The sequence below is a fragment of the Bombyx mandarina genome, chromosome 24, assembly GCF_030267445.1.
Source record: "Bombyx mandarina strain Sakado chromosome 24, ASM3026744v2".
Lineage (NCBI taxonomy): Eukaryota > Metazoa > Arthropoda > Insecta > Lepidoptera > Bombycidae > Bombyx > Bombyx mandarina.
This window is the reverse complement of record NC_143230.1, coordinates 9,355,019-9,376,868: the sequence shown is the minus strand read 5'-3', so window position 1 is coordinate 9,376,868 and position 21,850 is coordinate 9,355,019. Positions and strand designations below refer to the sequence as shown.

The 21,850-nt window shown below is 34.8% G+C and overlaps 1 protein-coding gene and 1 long non-coding RNA gene across 5 annotated transcripts; one reads left to right on the top strand and one right to left on the bottom strand.

Annotated features, from left to right (window-relative positions):
- Positions 1-1,204: 1,204 nt before the first annotated feature.
- Positions 1,205-20,767, top strand: LOC114241593 (uncharacterized). The gene is made up of 6 exons (XM_089737853.1): positions 1,205-1,503; positions 2,708-2,800; positions 4,538-4,633; positions 6,483-6,573; positions 13,909-14,059; positions 20,318-20,767. The coding sequence occupies exons 1-6, from the start codon at positions 1,345-1,347 to the stop codon at positions 20,418-20,420; spliced, it is 693 nt and encodes a 230-aa protein (XP_089593979.1). The 5' UTR covers positions 1,205-1,344; the 3' UTR covers positions 20,421-20,767.
- On the bottom strand, positions 8,874-13,489 carry LOC149500049 (uncharacterized). 4 transcript variants are annotated; one of them, XR_016325286.1, is made up of 4 exons: positions 11,297-13,489; positions 11,049-11,120; positions 10,472-10,592; positions 8,874-10,380 (listed from the first exon to the last, which is right to left on the bottom strand). It is a non-coding gene; the product is annotated as an uncharacterized LOC149500049 (long non-coding RNA). The 4 variants fall into 4 exon arrangements; XR_016325284.1 differs by having other exon boundaries at positions 11,049-13,489; XR_016325285.1 differs by having other exon boundaries at positions 10,472-11,120.
- Positions 20,768-21,850: the final 1,083 nt, after the last annotated feature.

Sequence of the window (21,850 nt, the reverse complement as noted above, 5' to 3'; positions counted from 1 at the left end):
ATAGAAACGAAGGACTTTAACAACATCACATCGAGGGGTGATAGAATATTTGGGTTAAACGACATTTTTGCAACATAACAGGAGAAGCCATTTAAAGTTTAAAATTTTCAAAAAAAATATCTCATAACAAAAAAACTTCTTCAGTTATTTGAATTGAGTTAAACTTAATTGAAGTTCAATTAAAAACATCGAACTGTTGATGCTGTTATTAAATAAAATGCACCTTTAATTACAAAGACAAATTTGACGCCTCTCAATATAATAACTTTTGGCGCCATCTTGCTGTGGTTGGCCTTGATTGGTCGCATCTCGACAGACATTTTTTTTTTCGTACACAGATATTATTACCTTTTAGGCTCTTACCTCCCTACCTGCTTCTTCGATAATAATGGAGTAATAAACAAACATTTTCGTTCTTCTAAAACGAGACCAATATTTGAATATCGAAAAGATGGCCGCAACTAGATTTTTTTTATTGTTGTTACCACAGCCCACTTGATCTTAATTGACCATTGAAGCCCGTAGACATCAACAACGTAACTCCCGCCGTCCACCTAAAGACATGAGTTCTAAGTTATTTATTATTATTTATTTATTGCTAAGATGTGTGGACGAGCTCACAGCCCACCTGATATTAAGTGGTTACTGGAGCTCATAGACATCTACAATGTAAATGCGCCACCCACCTTGAGATATAAGTTCTAAGGTCTCAGTATAGTTACAACGGCTGCCCCACCCTTCAAACCGAAACGCATTACTGCTTCACGGCAGAAAATAGGCGGGGCGGTGGTACCTACCCGTGCGGACTCACAAGAGGTCTTGCCACCAGTAAACAGTAAGTCTCAGTTTTTTAGTATTAATACGCGCTGGGGTTCGGGATAAACAAAAAATCTACCAAAGTACAACTCAAAACTGTATTTAACACTTATAGCACTTAACGAACATTTTAAAATTCTCAATTCACTTCTTCCGCATCACTTCAGATGATCCGTTCGCTGTTTCGTTTCGAGTAGATTCGATTACGATACGACGTCCCTAGATTTATCGAGAGCATTCTGGGCAAGTCAAGTAGCTTCTATGCGCTTCCGCTATCTGAGAATAGATGGCGTTGTACTTCTCGAGCGTTCTCGATGTTACTAGTTCCTTTGATATTCGTTTCTGCTATTCGGCGATAGATGGCGTTACTCTTACCGGCGTAACAGTATAATACAACGGTTGCCCCAGCCTTTAGACTGGAACGCATTACTGCTACACAACAAAAATAGTCAAGTGGGAAACCTCCTACCATTGGTAAGCATCGAATTAAACAATAACTACTTTCAGGAAGTTATCTGGCACCCGGTGATGACCGAAGTTGGAATGTGTCTGACATACAATTCGAAATACGCCAAATACCAACACATGCTTCACGACAAGGAATGGGTCCCGAGTGAGCTCCTCAAGTGTCACTATCTGAGTGGCCAATGCTACGTGAGGATCGACTCCGTAGACAATGGAGTTAGGGTAAGATATATGTAAACTGAAGTGACAGCGGGCAGGCCACACAGCGCGATCGGACGGCCGATGGGGCAGTAAGATCATCGAGTGGAGACCATGTAATGGCGAACGTAGTGTGGGATGACCGCCTACTAAATGGACCGAGTCACGTTGGATGTAGAAGGCAACGGACCGGCCGCAATGGAGATCAGTTGGAGAGGCCTATGTTCATCAGTGGAAAGTGAACAGGTTGAGATGATGATGAAACTAAAACGAAGATTAATGGTACCATCACCTCTGACTGGGGGCAGTATTGTGAACCTTTACAGATTAGTACCACAGCTCTATATATTTATGTCGCGTTACATATGCTCTGGCTTGGAAGGTAGGACGCGTAAGCAGCAGGGATTCTCAAGGGGTCGATATCGATCATTTACATACTAGACATCAAACGAGGAAAAAACTAGATTTAGGATTTTTAAAGTATCAGTGGTTTGGGTGTCTTAAGAATCTGCTGTTTATTTAAAAGGAGTGTTTTTGCCCAAAATCACGAATCCTTGAACTAGACTGTGTGACAGAGAAGCGAACGCGAGTCTGGGCTCACTCAGCATTCATGCCACTTAACAAAAGAGGATCAACAAAGAAATGAGAATAAAAAACTATAGACATACAGCCTTGATAGCACTCGCCAGCAAAGTATTCTTTCATGTCATCAATACCAGACTGGAAACTTTTCTGAATCCCTAAATAGTTGTTGAACATGCGGCATTCGTCAAGAATCGGGGCTGTCCCTTCGATTCTTTTTCGTTGCTTTCATCATTACTGAAGGTCGTCTCCCTGAAACTTGATCGTGGTCTATCTCCTGAGCTTTTTCCACCCCGTCCGGTTCTCAGCTTCTCGTAGGGCGGTTGCGACTGGCAACCCAGTTAGGATAGCTATTTGGCCACCTTGCCCTTGCCCCTTGTTCCTTCGATAGAAGGTGGCAGTATTTTTTTGTTTGTTTTTGACACTTATATAAGACAATTGATACTAAATTTAATCTCTTAAATTATAGCCTATGTGTTATTCTGATGTGTTAGCTATAATATTGTAAAGTTTCATCAAAATCCATTCAGTAGTTTTTGTAAAGTAACAAACATACATCCATACATTCTTACAAACCTTCGCGTTTTTCATATTAAAATATAATATATATTATGTAGGATATATAACTGTTTCTTTTTATTTTCAGTATTTCATCCATTCACCTTTCGAAATTTCGACGGCCATTTCAAATCCGACCGGAGAAGTTTCACCCGGGGAAGAACTTATCATTGATTTTAAGGTATCAAAATAAATTGGTTCTTTTTTTGTTAATTCAATTGCGGCTTTAAAGGGCGCTTTTGAATCGGCTTATCTGGATAAACGCCATTTTATATTCAATTCACGGTTTTAAATTTAGAGTTTACAATACGCATATGTCGCGGCCTCATTGGAGGATCCAACGAAACCTCCTTGAAGAAGGCTTACGATTTCCAGAAATTGATAGCCAAGGAACGCCATTTTGAATTCGGAACACACGCACGCTCCATTCGCGTTTCGACTTCTTCACGTGCAACACGCATCCAACTCATCTTAAAATAAAGCCCGCTTTACCGGTATCGATAACATAGGGGTAATTTCGTTTTAGCTGTGCCGCTATGGTCGTCTTCCTTTTACTGCCGATAAACCATTGAACCCTATCGTTGGAGAGCATGAGGTCTTTGAGAGCCTCAAGTGAGGGACGAGTATACAAAATATCCCTACCGCCAGCGCATTCCTTCGCACAACTTCAACCACTTTCGATTAGCCTCACATTGTGTAGCTATTTACCGCCACACCAATAATCTTACTACGAATAGGGAATACAGTTTCATCGCTGTTAAGTGTCAGGGCGACTGTTAAAACGGTGTACTGTTACAAGTGAGACCTTGAAACTCGTGTCTCGCGGTGGGTGGCGGCATTTACGTTGTAGATGTCTATGGGCTCCGATTACCACTTAACATGAAGTACGCCATGAGCTCATCCTCACATCTAAACAATAAATAAAAAAACAGAAGCTCGGGTATTAGTCCGTTCAGTGTGCTTAGTTAGATCACTGAGTTTCTCACCGGATCTTCTCAGTGGGTCGCGTTTCGGATCCGGCGGTAGATTCTGCGAAGCAGGCTCTTGTTAGGGCCAGTGTTAGCAACACTCCCGGTTTGAGCCCCGTGAGCTCACCTCACGTCAAGGAGAAGCCGAAATAGCCTGAATAAGTTTAATCCTTATTTCCTTTTTCTTACTAAAACTTTGTTAGGTACTTTTAATATTAAACGTTGAAATGTGTAAATTGTTTTTTGAAGTGAAACTTCTTTAGGCGCATGACGGTAAAATTTTTACAGAACGTCAGGCAGGTATGCAACGGAAGTGACATCAAACTAATAATGAAATTAAGTACTTGTCAAATGTCAGTAGTAGTAGTTGTTGTATGTTTCCAACTGGAAAGGCAGATGTATCATACCATACAGCCTAATATTTTATAATTTTTTTGTGAAAAATGTTAATAGGAATTGAAATGAAATTAAAAGAATTTGGAACATTAACCAAATAGCATGAAATAAAATTAGTCAATTCAATTGGCAAAATATTAGTCATTTACAATTTGGAAATCTAAACATAATGTGACTGTCAACATTGAGGTTTGAGATGGACATTTGACAGACTTTTGAGGGGAACATATCTTCCTTTTTCCCTTCCTCTAAGTCTCGGAAATCTAAAGTTTTAGATTTGTATAAATATAAGCAAGACTTATAAATTCGTTCGCCAAAAAAGTTTCACTTCTGACATGTGTACTTTGTACGCACGCACTTTTTTTTTTCGATTACACGTAATGTAATCTAAATTAAAAAATCAAGTACATTGCGTGCCGTACACAAGTCATAACGAAACTGAATCGTTTCAAAAATCGATACGGCTTAATATTTCATTCATATTTGTTTACATCCCGTAAAACGATTTTTTTGTTCTACACGCGGCATTATGTTTTCTTTAACCCTTTGCTTAGGCTGTGGAGATAGAAGTGTCTCCAAGCGTCAAGGAATTGAGGCCGGAACAACGCCGCTGCCGTTATCCCGACGAGAAACTCAGCGATTCCATAAAGGTTTGTTGATATTTACGAATAATAATCATGTTATAATTGGTTAATCTGTGCCTAGACGTAGAATGCATAATATGTATGGGAGGTAGAGGTTAGGAAAACCGTCTAATATGGGAGAATCTTGAAAAAGTATCCCACTTTCAGCACTAAATAACAGTTCAAAAATCCTCCAGAATGGCGCTAGCGCACAGGGAATGATATGAATTGAGCAGTTGTTAACTGATTTAAGAGGATATTTAATATATTTAATGACTAGAGTAGTTAGTGACAGTGTAATGTACAAGACCTCACGTGTTTACGTAGTCCAAACTATTTTGTCAATATAACCTAAAATTATTGCTGTGGTAAAACGTGGAGACATCGATTGCATTTTCTTATCAGCTTCAAATAAAATAGTTTTTGTGATTTTGTAGTGCTTATAGTTCTTTCGTCCTTTTTTATTTATCTATCTTATTCTAATAACTTTCAGCGCCTTTTTTTAAATTTTTCCGATTGCTACTGTAGCGCCAAGCTTGGTTAGCAGATTTTAACGGACACTTTTTACACACAGAGACGGTTCCCCTTACCTCTACCCTCCATAATAATATGGTATGGAGGGTAAAGAGCGCCATCTTGTATAGGGGACAAGTTGAAATAGTGTCCACCTGTAAACAGCGAGTTATTGTTGGAAGACTCACTGAAATAGCGCTAGTGTAGGAACTGGAAATGGTAGGAATATAGCAGTTTTAAAGAGAGCGAAGTGTGTTGGATTTAAAAAAAAATTGTGACTTGTGGAGTTAAAAAATATGCAGTATTTAAAATCTCAACTATTTATTTAATTATTATCACCAGGTGGGCTGTGAGCTCGTCCATCCACCTAAGCAATAAAAAAAAAATTATAGTTTCAACGGCTGCCCTACCCTTCAAACCGAAACGCATTACTGCTTCACGGCAGAAATAGGCAGGGTGGTGGTACCTACCCGTGCGGACTCACAAGAGGTCCTACCACCAGTAAAAAACGGACGTCATCGGACGTCTTATCCCTTAGATCACAACGACTTCAAAACTTCACACTTCTTAATTTAGTATTTGACTCTAATAGTTTATGGCGCTGTTATTAAAATATTTCCACTTGCTACTGTGGCGCTATCTTAATAGGCTCCCTTTCAGCGGACACTTTTTAATACACTGAGCTGGTGTTTTCTACTTCAACCCTCCATATTCGCGTAAGTAACAAATCTCAAAAAACGTGTATTCGCGGGTAGTTAAATAATAGGCTGACTTCTAGCGAACGTCTCTACGACCGGGTCCTGATGTAAACGCCTCTCGGTGTGTCGCAGCACAATAAAATGTTGCCAGACTGCATGTTTTCAGCAGCATTCTCCCTATTTCTTTCGGCGAAGTGGATTTAAAATAACTGAAACACACAATATTTATCTACCGTTTAACATCTAGTTCAGATCAGTGATTGAATAATATCATAAAATAATTTTGACTGGCTCGGTACTACAAGTAGTAAGCGACTGTTACATAGAGGGTCGTGGGTTCAATTCCTACATTAGGCAACCATTTATATGACGAACAGGCTTGTTTGCTCTTCTTAATAAACACCCAGATAAGCCAATACGTATATAAATAGCAACAATACGTATATAGATAATAATCTTTATATAAGTATATATTTAATCGTCCGTAAAAATAAATTGTGCCCTTAACATAAATACGCTGTGTGTGCTGTTTCTGTCATTCTCTTTTACCTGTCTTACCGTTCGTCTCACTCACAACATAACGTTCCGTTTTACGTTCTTTTCATACGTTCCGTTCTTACGAATCCATTGTAACTGTATTTAAAAAGTTTTGTATTAATATTTAGGCATACAGTTTCGCTCTCTGCCAGATGCACTGTCGCAGTCGGATGGCAGTTATGTTCTGTGGCTGCAGACCATACTTCCACGTCAAAGGAGGTCTGTATTCGTTCATTAATTACCGTAGTGAATTGGCTTATTATAATATCTTAGCTTGATTCAGAATATCGATTCTATGGACCGATTAAAAATGGAGAAAATCATTATCAAACCGAAATATTGTTTACTATAGTTATCAAAATTTATTTTTATTCGTGTCTGTGTGTGCGTGCGTGCGTGATAATTGTATCAATGATTCTACGTACATCATAGAATAATTGATTTCAAGAATTGTTTTTGAAATATAAATGATTTAATTTAAATTTTTAATGCAATTTTAATTACGCAGCACGCGTATTCTATGATATATCTCAAAGACGGTACAGATTGTAGTTCTGACTTGGCGATTGATGGTTGATATTGATGGTTAATCGTAAAATGTCTGTCGTTTTTGACAATTCAAGAATTATGTGGAATTCGAAATAAAACAAACAAAAAAACAGGTGTTCTCTGATAAAAACCAAGAATTCATCCTCTCAATGCTATTGACGGCAGTTACAGAAAAAATATTAGTTCAACAACAACAAAAAAAAATTAAAAACAATACGACATTTTAATTTTTGTGGTCTAATGCCCGGTTCCAAAAAATAACGAATCGTCATTGTATTATAACAACTAATCGTAATCATGCTACCAATACGTAGGCGTATATTAGCGTTCCACAACTATTTTACTTGCCGCGTTACCTACGAGCATCCGTCGGCGCGCTGCTTACTAATCTCAAATATATTAAGTGTATAATCTATGCTTACTAACGAATCCCCATAGATTATACACTTAATATATTTGAGATAGATGCGCAACAGGTGAATGAAGTTAGCCCCTCAAAAAAATTTTTTTTTCCTATTTTATACTTATTTTCTATTAATTCGTTTGTTCATCATTTGTTCATGATTGTTCACTGTTAATAATTGTTTGTTCTGCAGTTATTTATTTTAAAAAAATATTTAAAAATATACCTACAAGTTAGCCCCTCTAATGCAATTTTTAATATTTTTTCATCCTTAATGACTCGTAAATATTCATTTTCGATTGTTCTTATATAAAACACGTTTGTTCTCTTTCGAAATTACTCGTTTTTTGTTTAATTTACTATTTTTATTAGTTGAATAAATGTATGCAAAATATGTGTACTGCGCATGCGTCAACTATAATGCCTAAACTTTCTACGCGGTTTTAATCGTGAAAAAAAAAAACAAATATAAATCCTGAAGGAGCAATTAATTGGTATACAGTTTAATTAAAAAAATTAAAAAATAAATAAATGAAATAATGTGCATTGGCGTTAAGTTAGACCAAATACATTTTTTCCATCCTCCTACTTATCGTTATGAAGGTATAAAAAAGATAGGGAGTTCACATAGGTAATATAAACAAATAAGTAAATATGTTCATTATTTATCTTTCAAGAGATAATATAGGTATACATTATAATAACTTTTTTACACAGTCGAAATTATATTCCTAACATTAGTAAAATAACATTTTAATACGATAGGTAAGAGGATGGAAAAAATGTATTTGGTCTAACTTAACGCCAATGCACATTATTTCATTTATTTATTTTTTAATTTTTTTAATTAAACTGTATACCAATTAATTGCTCCTTCAGGATTTATATTTGTTTTTTTTTTTCACGATTAAAACCGCGTAGAAAGTTTAGGCATTATAGTTGACGCATGCGCAGTACACATATTTTGCATACATTTATTCAACTAATAAAAATAGTAAATTAAACAAAAAACGAGTAATTTCGAAAGAGAACAAACGTGTTTTATATAAGAACAATCGAAAATGAATATTTACGAGTCATTAAGGATGAAAAAATATTAAAAATTGCATTAGAGGGGCTAACTTGTAGGTACATTTTTAAATATTTTTTTTAAATAAATAAATGCAGAACAAACAATTATTAACAGTGAACAATCATAAACAAATGATGAACAAACGAATTAATAGAAAATAAGTATAAAATAGGAAAAAAAAATTTTTTTGAGGGGCTAACTTCATTCACCTATGCGCAACTCTCATTTTTATTTTTGCTTTAGTTAGAGCCCGGGACAGCAGGCGTCGCTGCTGTCGATTATTAGTCTCCCTACCCCCCACCAGGTGGCTTTTTTAGTAATTTTAATATTTTTTATAATTAACTCTCTTTATGAAAAAATCTTATCGTTTAGAATCGCTGAAATTCCCGGTAGTACTTATGAAATATTAAAGAACGTTTGATTGTGTTCAGCATTCTAATCGATAAGACCTTTTCATACAGAGAGAAAACAGTTTTTTTAAATAAAAAGCTGTAATTCTCTGTAAGCTATTTAATTTCCCTATATTACAAACAATTTACTGTTAAAAGATAGTATGAACGTACAATTGTATAAAATTTCGAATAACAATAACTCCTCTAGATTAATCCTACTAGAGTACTTAATAACATTAAATCGAAAGTTATCTAAAAGTTAATTAAGTCTAGATAATCAAATCATTCAATGTCACTTAAGTCATTTGTGCGAAATATAAACATGTCAGCTTTCCATTACAAACATAGTAGACAATTTGAATTAAATTTAATAAATTTGTTTCTTAACTATAGCAGTTCTTGCTTAAAGTTGATCGTGACAGATCATGACCTTGTATGAAAATATTACATCTATAAACACTACCTATGCTTCGTCATACAATAATTGTCATTTATACTAGCATTGTAGAGATAATACACACACTAAAGTGAATACTAAATTATTCTTAGCATTCTTATAAACATTTAGAAATTTAAGAAACGATTAACCCACAATCATGTTCATAACATGTGACATTTTGTTCTGCACAAACGTTTTATTACATGATTTGAAAAACAAAAAATGTTTAAAAAATGTAATGATGATTTAAAGTACTCTTAAATATTGATAGTTTGTACTTAATGACGCTTATAGTAATCTTAGACATGATTACATTAGTTATACTTTTATTCCCTATCTAAATTATTTCTATTCTGACGTTTCTGATGCTTTAGCTTTGGTAATACTAGATGAAACAAACAGCAGATTGAAAGAAAATCATCTTAAAGTTAATTACATTCATTACAAACCATTAGTTTACATTTTGTTACAAAAGAAACTGGTGTTCGTTACATGCAAATGAATTATAAACATACACATGCAAACATAAAATGTAAATTTATCTTTTAATCCAAATTAAATGTACACTAATATTACATCTAAATAATAGAAAGGGTTTCGAAAATTTTTATTGCACTCAACAGCAGACGAGCACGCAACCCGGCCCATGATAAGTGGTCACCAGTGCTTATAAACTTCAGCAGTGCCATAGGGGTTGCTGTCTATCACTTAAGTTTTAATAAATTATTAATATACTCAGTCACAAGCATATTGATTTCACATAATGAAAATGTAAGAAACATAATCATGTTTGGGCATTTTCATTTATATCTGCTCATACAGAAAACAAAACTTAGCAAATATATTCCATAGTAAATCTAAATAATTGCAAATAATGCTTTTAAAGACCGTTGACTTTTGATCATTAATTAAAATCATCTTCTCGTAGAATTTACAAAAGGTTATTTACAAAAATTTATATCAGTATTTTCATATATTACTAACTTACTAATTACAACTATTCAAACGTAATACTATAACTATAAGAACTAAACAACCTATTTTAAAACAAAATTGGCATCAATTTAGTTCTTATGAACTATTTCAATTATTAATTTATCAATTATAAATATATTTAAAAAAAATTAAGATCCCTTGAGAGTTCACGTTCCTTGCTGAATCAGTTTCTCTTCTGAAACGGAGAAACAAAGTATCTTAAGTATGTAACAAATATTGAAAAAATACGACCATGAAAAATTTAGTGTTAATGTAATCTTACTTACAAATTAATATATTACATAACACGTTCTGGTTCAAATATAGTGCATCAATATTTTCATGTTTCAGACATTTTAGTGCTCCTTATAATTTTTCCATAAAATTTTGTCATTATCAAACCTTTGTCTACAAAAATAAAAACATTATTTTATATTGGGTAGAAGGATGAACGTGGTCACAGGCCACTTGGTGTAACTTAGTTATCAAACACCAGGAAACAAAACGTGAATGCCATCATCTAACTTTGGATGTGAGATCAATTGTGCTGTATTTTATTTAAACAGGAAAGCATGACTGATTGATCATTCCAAAAAACTAGTTCGGGCCCACTTGACAATAAGCATATAATACGCTGAGTTGCAAAACATAAATACTTCCACCCACTCGAGACAATTTTATTATCTGAGGTGTGTGTGTGATAGTACGAGACTTAATACCGACTGTTTTGATCAAAACTTAACATATATGATAGCTAGGCAGCAGAAATAGGAAGGACCATTAGTTGGTGCTAATTCATTTAATTATATTATGAATAATAATTATGTTAGCAAATAATATACCGGGAAAATAGTGTAAACTCACCGTTATCAAGGCATCCGAAATAGCATTTCATTTTCGATCTTCGAGGCATGCTGATTTTTAATAATAAACATCCTGTAAGAAATGAAAATAGTTACACAGGCTTACGAAACGCTAACGAAGAAAAAAGTATTGGAGCCAAGTTATGTCTAAAGAGAATTCAAAACAGAGTTTCTCAATGTCTAATCGTCTAATATTCTCATAAAGCTAAAAGTTGCTCTAAATTAATACTACAACGTAAAATAACTCACACCAAGACAAAAAAAAAAAGATTTAAAAAATTAAATCGTTACGACATTTTGAAAACTTTTTTTTTTTTTTTGAGATTGTTTTACGGCCCTGGAATTTTGAAAACTTCAAAGCAGTGTTTCCACTTACGTTTTTTTTAACACATTTTACCCTAGTTTCTTTTGAATTTACCCTAAAATTTCCTAGACAACTTTCATAAATCCTTTATATAGAAAGCGTAAATAAAATACAGAAAATAAACCACAGCATATTATTTAATGTAGGTATATATAATATAAACGCCCCCAGAAGATCATAGATCTATAGGATTAGAATTTTCAAGGAAGTCGACGCATTGCTTTTATATTCTTTTGCTGCACAACCTAACACTGTTCGGTTCTAAAATTGAGCAATTGTTTGCTGGCAAAGTTGGGAACTTTCTATGAAGCAAGCCGTTCAGGGTTTCATTAGAAAGCCTGTTTCTTTTGTCAGTTTTTAAATTTGAGAACACTGAATAATCTTTCCACCTCAGTCTTTGAAGAAGGAACTGCTAGCAAAAGTGAAATGACAATTACAAGGTTTTCGTAAATGAAATTACCATGATAATCTTTCATGGTACATGAAGTACCTGTATATTACAATACAAGTAAGTTCTGGTGACATCAACGAAAATAGGTAAATAAAAATTTGGCGGATTATACTTATTGGGATTCTGGGGAATCCCTAAGAAAAAGCAGTGGCTTAATCTATGATTTACTTTACTAGAGGGTTACTGTTGAATCAAACCTTTATAGTTTTTATACACAACTCTGTTTTATTCTTTTACTTGTCAACTCGACTTAATGTCATTCTCTCTCCATAAAATAAAATGTTCATTGTTTTACTTTAATTATCGTTTATTTTAAAATTCACAACAGTTACTAGTATAGGCTTTGCTTTTTACCCCGAAATATCCTAAATCCTGGTATTTTTTAAATTGTCTTTATCATCCAAAATATCAGCTATTTTTCCCTAAAAAAGGGAGAATTCCCTAAAAGTGGAAGCACTGCTTCAAAGTACGCTACATTTTTTATTGAGTCAGAACTCATATCTGCCATCTAGTGAGTTTATTAGATCATTAATGCCTAAAAGTTACAAAAATGACGTCGCCACAGGAGTAAGATGACGCTAGTTGTATGTTATTTTCCTTTGTATGGGAGTTGCACCCCCCTGCGAATCCCTCTGCGTTTCGTTAATGCAAATGATTGTGTCACAAAGATCCTTTAGAAATAAAACTCTTTTCAAAATACATAAGTTTTTATTAGTATTTTTACATAAATATTTTAAAATAATATAAATTAATTATAATTCATCACATATGTAATTTTATTTGAACATTCACAATTTAAAAACAGTTACTTTAGTTTTAACTGTAAAGTGAACAAAACGCCATGAAGAGACAAAGGAAACGCCAGATGTCGGCCGGACCGCGCCAAAATACCAAAAAATTTGTGTTAGCGTCGTACTTTGTTGTTCGTTTATTTCATTACAAACTGATAAATTGTAATGTAAGGGAGATATTCCATGATTCCTAGAATTAAAATAAACTAGTAAATACTATTTTCATGTAATCACGTGTTAAATAGTTAACTACTTCATAAAATACCAATTAACAGCTGGCATTAAAAATACGAACCTGGTTCCTTTTACCTTTAAAAAAGGATAAATTTCACCTAACAGTAATTGCACAGACTGCTTGTCGAGCCGAAATCTTAGTTGAAACTCCTGATTATCGAGCTCTGAATAATAATTGATTCTTGTTTTATACACTCTATTACTTCGCGTATCATCACTTGAATCGTCGCTTGAATTCAGTAACATTAAAACTTCGTTATCACTTTCTGAACTCGACATTTTAAAAGAAAAAACACAAACACAAAAATTCCAAAGCACAACCGAACAAAATCGGTAGGTTAAAAAATGCTCTACGCGTGGTAGTTCTGACAGCTCACTGACATTTCTAAAATAATATAGGAACACTACAGACAACAGTCTCCATACAAAACGCAGTACGAACCGTTATGTTAGCCCTCCCATCCGTTAGTAGCAAGTCATCAGTAATTTTAAAAACGAGTCGTTTTTATAGGAACTATTTTGTCCTACGATTCGTAGATATTGTAACGGATCGTAATATAAAACGATTCGTTTTTTGGATATTGGAACCGGGCGTAAGTCAATTAAATATGCATTAATAAAGATAACTCAAAAAATACTGGTCAGATCTTTAATAAAAAAATTCGGGTCCCATATGAAAATCAGCACATTAAAAAAAGTGATCATTAAAATTTGTTCAATTATTAAAATGTTTTGAGGTAAAAAGTACATAAAATAAACAGTGTACCTAATTGATAGATTCCTTAGTCTGTTAAAATACAACCTCTACAGAGTCCGCCTGCATACCAATTCATCAACTGACAGGAAATCTGATAACTGATTTGTTCACTGTATTCTCTTTGATTGACAAACAACAGATCCTGTCAACGAATTCGGATCAATTTAACATAAACAAAAATATTTTCGTTGAAATCAATCAAATTCTTAAATCTCAAACATTTCGTACGCCATTTTGTATTTACAACTACATATCGGTATCAAGATGGCGTCCCATGCGACGCGCACGGCATGGCGTGTATCGGTCGTAACGTCGAGATCCTTATCAATATTCCGAAGAACCTCGCAAAATGTTCTTGCTTGCCCCAGTGCGCTGAACTCAACTATTATTCGCATACCAAAAAGATCGTTGTTCGGTAAGTTTATAGTTAGTTTTGTAAGATTTAATAATGACGGGCGATTATTCGAGTGAAATCAAAATTACGATATTGTTTAAAGGCGAATAGCAGGTTTTATGCTGTAATATGCTGAGGCTCGCATTATGATACCCTTTGCAATGAGACCTATGTAAAAATATTGGTGCCGTCAAAAAACATGTATTTTACGAATGTTTTATTCGCATTAGAAAACAGCCACGTCATCACGGATCCTCCTGATCCATAAACGGTGCTTTTAGGCAATACAAGCACCGGTCACCGTCCTCGTCGAACCCGTCGCTTGCGACGAAGGGCTCGACGAGCGAATTAACCCACAGACACAGCCCACTGAGTTTCTCGCCGGATCTTCTCAGTGGGTCGCGCTTCCGATCCGGTGGTAGATTCTGCGAAGCACTGCTCTTGCTAGGGCGGTGTTAGCAATTCTCCGGTTTGAGCCCCGCGAGCTCACCTACACAAGCTAGGGTACGCTGAAATAGCCTCTCAAGGCTATCAGCATAGGTAGGAAAAAAAAAAAAAAAAAACAGCTGACTCGTAGAGCCTTCCATCTTGTTTGGCGCGCATGTTATTTGGTGTACGAAGTTTGAATTAAGTAAAAGCAAAAATGTTTGTACCTTAGCAATTGAGACGTCTTTCTTAAAAGGTACCTAGTCAAAGACTGTAATTCTGTAAACCATAGATAATATACTTAATTAGGACTGTAGACAAACACATTTTGGTAGTTTTCCAATTACAGCACAAGAGCGCATTATGCGGCATAATGCTCAACGTTGAATGTTCCAACTACAGCAACGCTTCGCGCAATTGAGCACTCTCAAAAGTACTGCTCTCGCGTGATACTCGCAATCGATACCGACTCAGTGACAGAAAATTGACTAGTGTTTTTTCTTTAAGTCGGCATTGATCGAAATTTTGGTTATATTATCGTTAGTAATATTATTTAATGTTGAAAAAAATTGTAAGGCTTTCGTTTTGTCGTAGTTTCTTAGAAATAATCAATGTTAATTAAAACTGTGCTAATTTAGCGCACTCTGCTGATGCATTTGAAAATTAATTCACGTTCCAATTAAGCTCCAGCATAATTCGGCATTGTGCGTCACTGAGTCGCATTATGCTCTGTAATTGGAAAACTACATTTATGTATCTATATTTTGAAGTATCAGAAATTCACTGATTATAGGCGGATTTTGATCACTAAACGAACGCAAATTTAATTAATCCGGTGAGTTTTACATATAACATATATCTTTTTTGTAATGTAATTGATAAATATTTGCTTCCGAAAACATGAATGAGAGTTTATCGGAGTCTGAAGAGGGTGCACTGGCCACCATCAGGGTCAACCTGATGCCGCCGAAGTTTCGCCTTCACAGAGATGTCATCTTCACATTAGAAGACCTATACGGTGTGTAGAAATATTCTTTTGAAAAAATCGTTCGGAACTGGCTGTATAGGCTTCAACACCGTTGTATTTGTGTACCTACCTCAAAGTCTTTTATGTTGGTTTGCCAGCTTTTTTTAATAGAAGCACTAAAATATGGACGAAAGGTGAAGCTAAGTAAAATTGCCATATTTATTTTTATAAAATTTAATTTGTTTACTGCTTACTCGAATATTAATTTCGTATTTAAATTGACCTAGTTTGATACGTAGCCTTGTTTGTGAATTAATATTAAATAGCCTTCGATTCGTAACTGACATCATATATTTTGAGCCAGCATGCTTCCACCATCCCCCAATTTTGTTAGTGGGACAGTCATCATGCAATATAACTTTGCTGGCTACGCTTTTTTTTCTTTATTGCTTAGATGGATGAACGAGCTCAGAGCCCACCTGATGTTAAATGGTTACTGGAGCCCATAGACATCTACAACGTAAATGCGCCACCCACCTCGAGATATAAGTTCTAAGGTCTCACTATAGTTACAACGGCTACCCCACCCAATCTAACCGAAACGCATTACTGCTTCACGGCAGAAATAGGCAGGGTGGTGGTACCTACCCGTGCGGACTCCCAAGAGGTCCTACCACCAGTGAAAAAACGCTGTGTAGATATGGCTTTAGATCTATGTTTTAACTTCTAAATCGGGCCGTCTTAAGACGGTTTCAGCCAAACGGACCAAGGTACTAGTCGCAAAGGGTCAATATATGCAAAATAAGCCCGGAACTAAATATTGCAATTTCAAACTTATCGCATACAGTTTGGTATATTTATTAAATATGTTTTTTTCATTGCTTTCATTGATGGTGAATGACGTCACGCCTTTTGAGACTTATTCCCAAACTGGACTATATGAACGCGTCATATTAAAGAGACACCGTGCGGGCTCAAAATATATCCTATCTGTAAATACCGCTTGTTGAGCGCATATCACTAATACACAAATCATGGAATGCTTTCAGGTTTTCTGCAAGTAATACTATTGTGGCGTGAAATGTGTGATCAGTGTGCCTTTGCCTGCGTGAGTTCGAAAAAAAAAAAAAAAGCAGTATCGGTTGTTTTATGTCGGTACCGGTAAAATGGGGCGATTAGGGACAAATTCCAACTTTATGACCAATTTAAAGGTAGTAGTTGATGTTGAAAATGCTATATTAGGATCAAAATGATTGAGGCTTGGGGGCATCTTTGTTATCCAATTTAAAACTATGCAACTAGCATTCCAGTTTAAGCAAAAAAAAAAGCAAAAATAGGTGAAATCCCTATTTACCCGGAAATTGCGGTTAATTGGGACGAAATGAGAAATTTGCTAGGGTTGGCACTACTTGGTTTTAATTCATTTATTTATTTAGTTGCACCAACAAAGTGATCATCAATAAAAAACATTGAAAAACTGACAAAAGTACATGGCAGATGTCACCTCAATTATAGGTGCAATAGACAGTGCATTGACAACAAAAATAAAAATTATATAACTAAATCTTGATTACATTTAATTATTTGTGATTATTTTATATTTACTTGGGAAAGTATCCGCGACAGGTTTTTCCTGTAAGTTGTGAGATAATTAAAAAAAACAACTATTTCATCACTTAAAGTTAGTTCAGCGCAATCGGACAACTCTGAATGAGCATTGACGGAACCGCGCTACCGTGACATTAGACGTGGACGTTCCAAAGGATTCTGTTTAAGGGAGAGTAAGCGCCTAAACTAGAACGAGCGGGCTTTCTTATAAGCGGTTTATATTTCTTCGTTCTTAGTAAGTACTTCGGGCCTGATATTTTATCTGGGTTAAGAGATTAGGTGTGTCCGTTATTCCATAGATTAATCAGGTGAATACCCCCACTCTGGACAAATATTAATATATTTTATGATATATTACTTAAACATTTTTGTCCACCTTGAGATTTCATTGTTCTTGTTACATGTCTGTGCAAAATCGACTTACTTATATTAAATTGCTTAGCTATTTCAACTAAAGACTTATTCCCAATTTCATAGGCTTCTATTGCTGTTTCTAATATTAAGGGATCATATCTCTTATAAGGCTTTTTGCACTCTTTGATACGTACACGCGAGGCATATCTAAAAATAGAAAACAATACGTAACTGATAATATAAATATTTACCAAACAATAAAATAACACATTGATAATTTTGAATAAAAGTTCTAGACAAAAACATCATGAATAAACTAGATTTTTACCAACAAATTTAAAAAATATTGTTATAACTACATAGACAACCCTACAAACCTGTACCTATTTATACTTAGGTCGTTTCCAATTCACTTATTCTCGTCCCAATTGACCCCTTTTTCGTTGTTATTTGTACCTGAGACGTCCCCAATATCCCCAAAAACAACAGATTTTTACATGTATTTTTATTTTATCAAATACATTAAAACCAATAACAACTGAGGCTTAACTTTAATATATGTGCTGGTTCAAACACTAAATAACGTTTATAAATCATAGTCGTCTTCTATTATTATCAAATAAATAAAAGAGAGCAAAGTTTCTAGCACTAAAATAATTACTACCACAGGAAGTTCATTTGATACGCGATTTTTTATAAGTTAGCAGCTATTATCATGCAAATTCAGAGTTGTTTTGTAAACTTTCAACATTCTACTATTAAACAACAAAAAATGGAAGAATTTGCAACGAATATAAAACTAATATTGAGCGTCGAAAGATTTTCCTGGTTTTTTCCCAATTCGCCTTTCAATCCCTAATCGCCCCATTTTACGGTACCTATTTTATTAGCAATGTTGAACACCATCCTGTTTATGGGTCAAGTTGAAACATTGTCCGCTTGTTTGTAAACAGCGAGTTATTGTTGGAAGACTCAACGAAATAGTGCTAGTGTAGGAAGTGGAAATGATATTGATTAAAACAGTTTGGACCAGAGCGAAAGGTGCTAGGTTCCAAAATTTATTACTTTTCGTGATTTGTGTAGTTAAAAAACATGCAGTATTTTAAAACTCAACTATTGATTTTTACTAACTACTCTTTACGTGTTACAAAGTGTTTCTTTCCTTTTTTAGTTTAATATCCTTCTTTAATTGCTAATGGCGCTATTTTTTAAATCTTTCCACTTGCTACTGTGGCGCCACCTTAAATGGCTTCCTTTCCTCGGACACTTTTTATCCTCCATAATTTAAGTCGCTTGATTATGTTTTGTCGGATGGTAGAGGTTAGGCAGCTATTTTATATGGGAACAAGTTGAAAAAGTGTCCAGTTGCAAGTAAAAAATTACGACCCGAAAACACATCAAACTAACAGTAACTAACTCTAGCGTTGCGCAAGTTGAAAAATATATCGAGGGGTGAAAGGCCATTTATTTGGTTTAAATTACATTTTTGCAACTTTAAAGGTATTAAAGTTTAAAATTTAGAGAAAATATCATATCAAAAAAACCTTTAATTATCTATATATATAAAAATGAAACCCGTTTTCCGTTGTCACGACATAACATGAAAACGGCTTGACCGATTTGGCTTATTTTTTTTTTGTAGTTTTCTAATACTCTGTACAAGGTTCTTACGGAAACAAATATTAAGAAAATCTCTCAGAAATATTGAAAAATATACATTTAATTTTGCATATTTATTTGTGAACTATTCCACGCGGACGAAGTCGTGGGCAAAAGCTGGTATATCATAAATGTGGCGTGTTAAGCGAAATGCTGCCTAAACAAAATAGTCTTTCGCAACTCGTTGTGATATTAACTTTTGGCGCCATCTTTGAAATTACACGAATCACTATGTTGGCGTAACTTAATATTCGCTTTTCATCTGACACTTTTTTGACAGATGAAATTAAATTGTTTGTTCCATAAATTATACCTACACATTAATATTTGTTAGTTCGGTTTGCTTTAACGGCGAGTTTTTTATCGTTTTTAAACGACATAATAATATATTATTTGTATTTAGTGTTTAACCTCTGGTAGCGGTTTAACTGTATTCTGGCATTGCTAATGGGTTCGCCCGCATAGCTATAGCAGTAAATAAAACCTCAGGGTGCTTACTGCGTGTTTTTGACGTTTTCGATCGCGTAAAAGTTAACTCAAATAATAATATGTAAGCAATTTGAACAGCGCCCCTAGAGGCAAACGTTCCTACTCCGTAGTAATTTGAGTTAACTGTTACGCTATCGAGAACGTTAAAAACTCTCACTAAGCACGCTGAACGGTAAAAATAACGTTTTCTTGTTTAAAGGATGCGTTGGTTCACTCATTCATGGCTGTAGTGCTATCACAGTCCGACATATTTATAGAAAGTACAGAATTCTATGGGCTTTTTTTTCCTAGATATGCTGATAGCCTTGAGAGCATTTTATATTTATAGCCTTTTACCTTTACTGGTGGTAGGACCTCTTGTGAGTCCGCACGGGTAGGTACCACTACTCTGCCCACTTCTGCCGTGAAGCAGTAATGCGTTTCGGTTTGAAGGGTGGGACAGCCGTTGTAATTGAGACTTTAGAACTTATATCTCAAGGTGGGTGGCGTATTTACGTTGTAGACGTCTATGGGCTCCAGTAACCACTTAACACAAGGTGGGCAGTGAGCTCGTCCACCTATCTAAGCAATAAAAAAAGGCTATATCAGCGTTACCCTAACGTGTAGGTAGGATAAAAAAAGCTGCAAAGCTATTTATTCGCGCATCCGCAAATTAGTAGGTAGGTATATAAAAGTAAAATACGTCACAAGTAGGTCAAGGTCATCAGTGAATTGGAACTATCAATTATTATTCACCAAAAATCGCTTATACCTTCCTAAGATGTTATCACTTGCAGCGTCTTTAGGTGGCACCACAGCGCTGTTCGTCGGAGCCAGCGTCCTGACAGTGGTGGAGACGTTGCTCTTCATTATCCGAAGATTGGTTTCTTTTGCGTTTAAGCGAAAGCTTTGCAGTAGAATCTAGTCTTAATACATTACAGTCATTGATCCTTGGAGAGGTTAAAACAATAATTTTGTTTATCACTTATCTTTGTATGCTTCAAACGTGCCATTGTAATGTAAGCCCACTGAGTTTCTGGCCGGATCTTCTCAGTGGGTTGCGTTTCCGATCCGGTGGTAGATTCTGCGAAGCACTGCTCTTGCTAGGGTTAGTGTTAGCATTACTCCAGTTTGAGCCCCGTGGGCTCACCTACTATTTAAGGTTACGCCGAAATAGCCTCTCAAGGCTTATCAGCTTAGGTAGGAAAAAAATTAAAAAATGTATTGTATCCATCAATAAATGAATCATTACCGATAATGTGTTTTATTTACCTGTTTTTAAATTGGCTTTCTGTTTATTTTTCAAGTGAAACTTCTTTTGTCGCGTTTAGTGTAAAATTTAACTCGTGACAGATTCGTTACGGCTAGAGAGAAAAGATACAATTTAGGAAGAGCGGGAGTGAGAAAGTAGCCAGAGCGTCTCGCGAACCACTCGACCTTGAAGAGGGAGAAAGCGAGCTAGGTTGTTTCTCTACACATTCTGTTTACGGGCGTCGGCCACTAGGTGGCTTGTTATTAGTTTCTCATTGTTCCTGTAGATGGTAGTAGAAGATATTAGTAACATATCTCATGTATTAATTTTAATGAAGGATGTGAAAAAAAAATACATATTTTTCTACATATAATTTAAAATTTATATAAGAAGAAATCGTTACTATTATAAACAGCATTCCCTAATACAAGAAAAATTTGATTTAGGGATAAAAATGAAGAAAACCACAATATTAAATACCGCAAAAGAAGCTTCACTCCTTTCACAAACATCAAGTTGCATGCGCACCATTTTTTATCAAACAACTACAGATTTGGTTGTTTAATAATTTTCATTCAATCCTAAGATGCATGTTCGATGAATAAAGAATGAAAACCGTGCGTTTTAGTTGATTTGTGATTGAGGACTTAAGTATCGAATCTAATAAATTACCCAAGCTATTGTCATTCTAAAATTAATAAGTAGATGTTAGATTATACAGATTTCTTACAGTCGGTTCAATTGTTATTAGAGAGAGAGACGAATTTTCAAAGTATTTAACAACGTAACAAAAACTCAAAATTGTTTATTAAACATGTATTTTTTTTTCATGAAATATTAACTGGTAATCATAGACTATTTTATTCTCTATTTACCTATAGTGATTTAATTTTTTAGAAGCTAAATGATGACAATGATATTGTATTGGTTTCGAATTAAAAGTAATGAAATTGTTAAATACTGAAATTGCCACAGTTAAAGTAAAAGATTTGGACTTATTAAAATCGGTCTAGACTCTGATGCCCATTGAAAAATTTTGATCGCTATGAAAAATTTTGTGTATTAGTAATTAGTACAT